The sequence below is a fragment of the Selaginella moellendorffii genome, unplaced genomic scaffold (assembly GCF_000143415.4).
Source record: "Selaginella moellendorffii unplaced genomic scaffold, v1.0 SELMOscaffold_116, whole genome shotgun sequence".
Taxonomy (NCBI): domain Eukaryota; kingdom Viridiplantae; phylum Streptophyta; class Lycopodiopsida; order Selaginellales; family Selaginellaceae; genus Selaginella; species Selaginella moellendorffii.
Genome location: NW_003314377.1, coordinates 497,357 through 504,392, shown reverse-complemented (window position 1 = coordinate 504,392; position 7,036 = coordinate 497,357). Strand labels below are relative to the sequence as shown.

The 7,036-nt window shown below is 50.8% G+C and overlaps 2 protein-coding genes and 1 long non-coding RNA gene across 3 annotated transcripts; 1 reads left to right on the top strand and 2 right to left on the bottom strand.

The window, feature by feature from the left end:
- Positions 1-1,234: 1,234 nt before the first annotated feature.
- LOC9635460 lies at positions 1,235-2,736 on the bottom strand. The gene is made up of 2 exons (XM_024664948.1): positions 2,104-2,736; positions 1,235-2,071 (listed from the first exon to the last, which is right to left on the bottom strand). Exons 1-2 carry the CDS (start codon positions 2,368-2,370, stop codon positions 1,538-1,540), a joined length of 801 nt encoding a protein of 266 aa, XP_024520716.1. The 5' UTR covers positions 2,371-2,736; the 3' UTR covers positions 1,235-1,537.
- An 824-nt stretch (positions 2,737-3,560) lies between these two features.
- On the bottom strand, positions 3,561-4,398 carry LOC112342712. Its single transcript, XR_002991060.1, has 2 exons — positions 4,167-4,398; positions 3,561-4,115 (listed from the first exon to the last, which is right to left on the bottom strand). It is a non-coding gene; the product is annotated as an uncharacterized LOC112342712 (long non-coding RNA).
- A 492-nt stretch (positions 4,399-4,890) lies between these two features.
- Positions 4,891-6,717, top strand: LOC112342711. The gene is made up of 2 exons (XM_024664937.1): positions 4,891-5,154; positions 6,343-6,717. Exons 1-2 carry the CDS (start codon positions 5,016-5,018, stop codon positions 6,606-6,608), a joined length of 405 nt encoding a protein of 134 aa, XP_024520705.1. The 5' UTR covers positions 4,891-5,015; the 3' UTR covers positions 6,609-6,717.
- The last annotated feature ends 319 nt before the right edge of the window (positions 6,718-7,036 follow it).

Genomic DNA, 7,036 nt, shown 5'->3' with positions numbered 1-7,036 from the left:
ATGTGCTCAAAGTGATGCCCATGCTATTTTAGTGCCTCTCCTTGTCAAAGAATCTAAGATGCACTGGTTCTAGCATAAAAAATATGGAAGTAGAAATGTCGCATACACTTTGAGATTGCTTGCTGATCCTCTATCCCACCTCTTATTGGTTATGGACAAGATCAGGCTTTTTTCACATTAAAGCCTTCCTTTCTTAATAATGTTATGAAAGATCAGTAGTCCAGTGGTGCCTTGGTTCGAGCTATGCAAAAGAATATTTGTGATAGTTACTCATTTTATACCCTAGATAGCAATTGAAAGTTCGTGGCATTTGGTGCGGTGACAACTGGGACGCTTCCAGACAGAACAGAAAGTGGTAGTTCTGCACCATCTAGCAATAATCAAGAGGCACGAGAGATTTAGTTTTCCTGTGGCAGATCAATGCGGGGGAACTGTAATCACCCCTTTGGCGCTTGTCAAAAGCCTCGACCACGCTCTGACAGTGAGGGTGGCGTCCTCCTTCGCATAAACCTTTCATGTAGACACCATGGAAGTCTGGCTAGTAAATATCCTTGATGCGTCTCAAGAATCGGGGTGATTTTTGGGTGCTAAAATCGGGAGGAGTATCAAGCTCGGGCAGGACGGCAGTCTCTCCGAGAAAAAGCGGGCTTGTTTGATTCCCCCAAACCCACCAGGCACATGGAGAACTTCGTCCACTTGAGCTGCCTGAGGATGGAATTGCCTGTTCGTGACAGGAATGGATGGTGAATGTGTGGCGTCGATGCTCCAAGCACAGCCCTGAACCTGGAAAGATCACACCGAAAGCTTACAAAGTCTACTTCTCTGGAAGTTCATACCTCTCAACCTTGGTCCCTGAAAACGTATCCCGCCGCCAGGGCGCCAAACACAAGGTCAGCGTCGAGAAAGCTACACTGCGAGGAGGAGGAGGAGCGCCTGCGATCGATCATGTCTTGTCAATGGAATCAGACGAGACAAGAGAATCAGCTGCCAGGGCTGGAGCCGCCGCTGCGCCGATAGGCCAGGAAATGGATTATCACAGCCGCCGCAGTCTCCAGCTTGCCCACGTCAATCTGCGCAACTCCAGCGTCGCGATGCCAGAGCATCCGCATTGATGATCGACGATGATTCAGTATTTGGTATTTACAAATATCGGGAAGAGAATCGAACCCGAAACGTTTGTTTTGGGAGACCGATGTCCTAAATGACTGGTCTAAGCTGTTTTTGTGAGCCGGCGAACCAGAATAATGGCTCCTTATTTAGCAAAATTTTTGCATAAAAGTCCTTGTTGAGTGGACCCTTCGGCATCGAACCCGGGTCTTCTACAACGGTTTACCTCTACACTTACCTGATAGCCATCATCTCGGCAACCGGGTTCCCGTAATAAAAAAATCATACCATGTACTTGAACCATATGACAGGGGTCTTTGCGAAATCCATGGCGTTTTTGTTAGATCGCCCACCAGACGAGATTATTCCCCGCATTCGTGCTGCTCGGCGTTTCGTCCTTGGCAAAGCCCCCTCTTGGGTTCTGAATCGATCATCGTGGTAATGGATCGTCAAGAGTTATGGCCTGGGTTGCAATAGAAACTCGCAGAGCAATCTCCACAGCCGCAGGAGCTTTGCGATCTTCTGCTGGTGTGAATCTCATCAGTCCCAAAACTCCACGTTTCGGCAATCCAACGAAACCTGTAGCGTGTGGCCATTCAAACGAACATACCTCGGTATCATCCTCGGCTGCCTCGATGCCTGGAGAGTAACAGTCCCGGGAAGAACCATCATTTGCCCGAAACGAAATCACGATGGATCCCCTTGCATTCCCGCTGCCAGCCAAGTACCAGCTTGTGTAGAACTGAGCCCGAGCCGGAGACCAATCCACCGGGGCTGTCCAAGTGATGCCGAGATCAAGCTCGCTGTGTGTGCCAGCAAAAGAGAGCCTGAGGAGGACACAAACACCCGACTTGGAGCAGGGCTGAGACTGAAAACACGACTGTCCGCGAAGTTGATGCCTGTTTCTTCGCTGAGATCTCCAGCCAAGTGCTTCGCCAAGCTCTCCTCCAGCTCCAGATAGACACTACTTGTAGTTGCAACCGGGCACTTGCCTACCAGCTTTGAGCCAAACATGCTGGAGAGTCTCCAGTCTTGCAGCTTTCGGAAAACAACCTGCTCCAATGTCGTGCCTTCTTCGTCCCGATCGAAGTCACCGGAAGTGATAAGCAGCCTCTGGGAATGGTACATACCACTGTAAATCGTCTGCCTGTCCAGGAGCGTCGTGAGCCCAGCCTTGTCTCTACATGGGAGAAGCGTGAGCCATGGCGTGAGCCGTGGCGTTCTACAGAGTGCTTCTCTCGGGAGTGCTCGCTCTTGCTCCATTTCTTTCCTTTCACCACCCTCTTCATGCCAGGAGCGTCGAAAGCTCCTCCTCCTCCTGTCCGGTTTGCCTCGGGCCTCGACGAGAACCAATTCGAGGAAGTTGATCGATGCGCAAAAGAGGCCCGAGAGAGCAGCTCGCCGCCAAGCCAGTGGGAGTGGAGCTCACGGCATTTCCAGAGGTGGACGTCGACGTCCAGCCAACGACGTGGGCTGCGCGATCGGATCGCCCACGCCCCAGCGCTCGTTGTTCCATCGCCCTTGCCATTTCTTTGATTCGAAACTTCCGGACCTGTTCCAAGCGATTCTTTCATCATCGTTTCGGGATTTGAGGACTTACGAGCTGGAAGATCGACAAAAGAAAGGGCAAAAGGAGGATAGGTTTCGATTTTACCTCTCAAAAGCTTGGAGTAAGAGTTCGCACCCTTGGAGGCATGGAGGGCAATGAGATCACTCTTCTGAAGGCCATGGGTGTTTGCACTGTGCTGGGAGATTCTCTCCAAGGGCAAGTAAATCTGTGCTTGAATTCTTTCTAGTAGTTGAGTTTATATGTATGGAAAGTGTGGGCTCATTGAGATGCATTTGATTGAGCAGGATGAAACACGATGATCAGTGTGTACGTGTTGCATGAGTGTGGTAAGCAAGCAATCCACCTCTATGCATACTTATGTCTAGAAGGGACAAAATGGGTTGATGTTTTGCCAGGTAGCAATTTTGTCTCTACCCAGGTTGTTCTTATTAGCATGTATATTGAGTGCAATAGTCTTGAAGTTCAAGTATCTTTTAGTGGAGTTTTGAGCCTTGGACAATTGTCATTTAGCACATATAGTTGGCATGGAAAGTTGCAATATACATTTGTGATAGAGCAAAATGCACTAGGAAGGCTTGAGATAAAAAAAATGTGATGAATGATGGGATAAAGTGAAAGTGATAGATCCAGAAAACAATTGAGAACTCACCAAGAAATCATAAAAGCTCATATATGAAAAAAGTTGATGCAACCTTGTGCACTGGTTCTAGCATAAAAAGTATGGAAGTAGAAATGTCGCATACACTTTGGGATTGCTTGCTGATCCTCTATCCCACCTCTTATTGGTTATGGACAAGATCAGGCTTTTTTCACATCAAAGCCTTCCTTTCTTAATAATGTTATGAAAGATCAGTAGTCCAGTGGTGCCTTGGTTCGAGCTATGCAAAAGAATATTTGTGATAGTTACTCATTTTATGCCCTAGATAGCAATTGAAAGTTCGTGGCATTTGGTGCGGTGACAACTGGGACGCTTCCAGATAGAACAGAAAGTGGTAGTTCTGCACCATCAAGCTCCTGCTGCTCTCACTAGCAATAATCAAGAGGCACGAGAGATTTAGTTCTCCTGTGGCAGATCAATGCGGGGGTGATCCTAGGGAACTGTAATCACCCCTTTGGCGCTTGTCAAAAGCCTCGACCACGCTCTGACAGTGAGGGTGGCGTCCTCCTTCGCATAAACCTTTCATGTAGACACCATGGAAGTCTGGCTAGTAAATATCCTTGATGCGTCTCAAGAATCGGGGTGATTTTTGGGTGCTAAAATCGGGAGGAGTATCAAGCTCGGGCAGGACGGCAGTCTCTCCGAGAAAAAGCGGGCTTGTTTAATTCCCCCAAACCCACCAGGCACATGGAGAACTTCGTCCACTTGAGCTGCCTGAGGACGGAATTGCCTGTTCGTGACAGGAATGGATGGTGAATGTGTCCAAGCACAGCCCTGAACCTGGAAAGCACACCGAAAGCTTACAAAGTCTACTTCTCTGGAAGTTCATACCTCTCAACCTTGGTCCCTGAAAACGTATCCCGCCGCCAGGGCGCCAAACACAAGGTCAGCGTCGAGAAAGCTACACTGCGAGGAGGAGGAGGAGCGACAGGAGGAGCGCCTGCGATCGATCATGTCTTGTCAATGGAATCAGACGAGACAAGAGAATCAGCTGCCAGGGCTGGAGCCGCCGCTGCGCCGATAGGCCAGGAAATGGATTATCACAGCTGCCGCAGTCTCCAGCTTGCCCACGTCAATCTGCGCAAGGCTGAGGTGCTCCAGCGTCGCGATGCCAGAGCATCCGCATTGATGATCGACGATGATTCAGTATTTGGTATTTACAAATATCGGGAAGAGAATCGAACCCGAAACGTTTGTTTTGGGAGACCGATGTCCTAAATGACTGGTCTAAGCTGTTTTTGTGAGCCGGCGAACCAGAATAATGGCTCCTTATTTAGCAAATTTTTTGCATAAAAGTCCTTGTTGAGTGGACCCTTCGGCATCGAACCCAGGTCTTCTACAACGGTTTACCTCTACACTTACCTGATAGCCATCATCTCGACAACCAGGTTCCCGTAATAAAAAAATCATACCATGTACTTGAACCATATGACAGGGGTCTTTGCGAAATCCATGGCGTTTTTGTTAGATCGCCCACCAGACGAGATTATCCCCCGCATTTGTGCTGCTCGGTGTTTCGTCCTTGGCAAAGCCCCCTCTTGGGTTGTGAATCGATCATTGTGGTAATGGATCGTCAAGAGTTATGGCCTGGGTTGCAATAGAAACTCGCTGAGCAATCTCCACAGCCGCAGGAGCTTTGCGATCTTCTGCTGGTGTGAATCTCATCAGTCCCAAAACTCCATGTTTCGGCAATCCAACGAAACCTGTAGCGTGTGGCCATTCAAACGAACATACCTCGGTATCATCCTCGGCTGCCTCGATGCCTGGAGAGTAACAGTCCCGGGAAGAACCATCATTTGCCCGAAACGAAATCACGATGGATCTGAAGAGAAGAAGAGCGGAAGCTACGATGGTGGATGACTCTCAGGATAATCGTATATATCAGAGCTATATATACATGATGAAGAGACACACCTCTAGCCTACACCTGGATAAGTGAAGTGGCACTCCTGCCACCTAGGATCATGTCATTGAGAGCGTATACCTCAACACTCCCTCTCGATCTCGATGACATGAATCTGAGATCACTCTCCCTCTGCATCCAAGCACTCTGTCGTATCCACGACAGAAATCTGTCTCTGCTCAGTGCCTCCTCTCAGCGCCTCTGCCAGCACCTTCTCACACCAGCGCCTCACTCAGCGCTCCAGTGGAGTCTCTGCTCGGCCAGCCCTCGGGGCCTCGTGCCTCTATGCCCGGCACTCACCTCTGGTGAGTCTCTGCAGGCCTTGCACGCCCTAGCGCCTCGGCCTCTGATCGCAGTCTCTCCTCTCTCAGCGCCTCTGCCAGCGCCTCTCTGCTCGTGCCTTGCACCACTCTCTTAGGGTCGCTATCTCACACCAGCACCTCACTCAGCGCTCCGGTGCCTCAAGCCAGCCCTCATCGTCTCAGCCTCGATCAAGCCTCCTTGGCCAGAGTCCTAACGGCTCTCTCCCTCTGCTACGGAGCCCTCTCACAGCCCAGCACTCGCTTGCCTCTGGACAGCACCTCTGTCCAGTCCACCAGCGCCCCAGCACTCCAATCCCTCGCACCTCTGCCTGCAGCCCGTGGTGTCTCGCGCCTCTACCCTACAGGGTGCCCAGCGCTCACCTCTGCTCGGCCAGTGCCTCGCGCCAGCCCTCTCTCAGCGCCTCTACCAGTGCCTCCAGGCCAGTCTCTGCTCGATCACACCCTAGCGCCTTGCTCAGCTTGCTAGTGCCGTTATCTTGGCGCTCAGTGCAGCACAGTGCCAAATCCTGGCACCTCTCAGCCACGTCCGGTGGCTCATCGTCATCCTCGCTAGCCTCCTCCTGGGCCAGCGCCATCGTCCCAGGATCTGAAGCCCTCAGGGCTCCGATACCATGAAGAGAAGAAGAGCGGAAGCTACGATGGTGGATGACTCTCAGGATAATCGTATATATCATAGCTATATATACAGGATGAAGAGACACACCTCTAGCCTACACCTGGATCAGTGAAGTGGCACTCCTGCCACCTAGGATCATGTCATTGAGAGCATATACCTCAACAGGATCCCCTTGCATTCCCGCTGCCAGCCAAGTACCAGCTTGTGTAGAACTGAGCCCGAGCCGGAGACCAATCCACCGGGGCTGTCCAAGTGATGCCGAGATCAAGCTCGCTGTGTGTGCCAGCAAAAGAGAGCCTGAGGAGGACGCGAACACCCGACTTGGAGCAGGGCTGAGACTGAAAACACGACTGTCCACGAAGTTGATGCCTGTTTCTTCGCTGAGATCTCCAGCCAAGTGCTTCGCCAAGCTCTCCTCCAGCTCCAGATAGACACTACTTGTAGTTGCAAGCGGGCTTGGCGGCGAGCTGCGCGATCGGATCGCCCACGCCCCAGCGCTCGTTGTTCCATCGCCCTTGCCATTTCTTTGATTCGAAACTTCCGGACCTGTTCCAAGCGATTCTTTCATCATTGTTTCGGGATTTGAGGAAGATCGACAAAAGAAAGGGCAAAAGGAGGATAGGGTTCGATTTTACCTCTCAAAAGCCTCGACCACTGAGAAACGTACTTGGAGTAAGAGTTCGCACCCTTGGAGGCATGGAGGGCAATGAGATCACTCTTCTGAAGGCCATGGGTGTTTGCACTGTGCTGGGAGATTCTCTCCAAGGGCAAGTAAATCTGTGCTTGAATTCTTTCTAGTAGTTGAGTTTATATGTTGAGATGCATTTGATTGAGCGGGATGAAACATGATGATCACTGT

Coding starts and splice junctions, on each gene's coding strand:
- LOC9635460 (XM_024664948.1), bottom strand. CDS start 2,370: ATGGAGCAAGAGCGAGCACTCCCGAGAGAAGCACTCTGTAGAACGCCA. Junction 2,072..2,103: donor GCATGTTTGGCTCAAAGCTG/GTAGGCAAGTGC, acceptor AACTACAAGTAG/TGTCTATCTGGAGCTGGAGG.
- LOC112342711 (XM_024664937.1), top strand. CDS start 5,016: ATGTTTCGGCAATCCAACGAAACCTGTAGCGTGTGGCCATTCAAACGA. Junction 5,155..6,342: donor CCCGAAACGAAATCACGATG/GATCTGAAGAGA, acceptor ATACCTCAACAG/GATCCCCTTGCATTCCCGCT.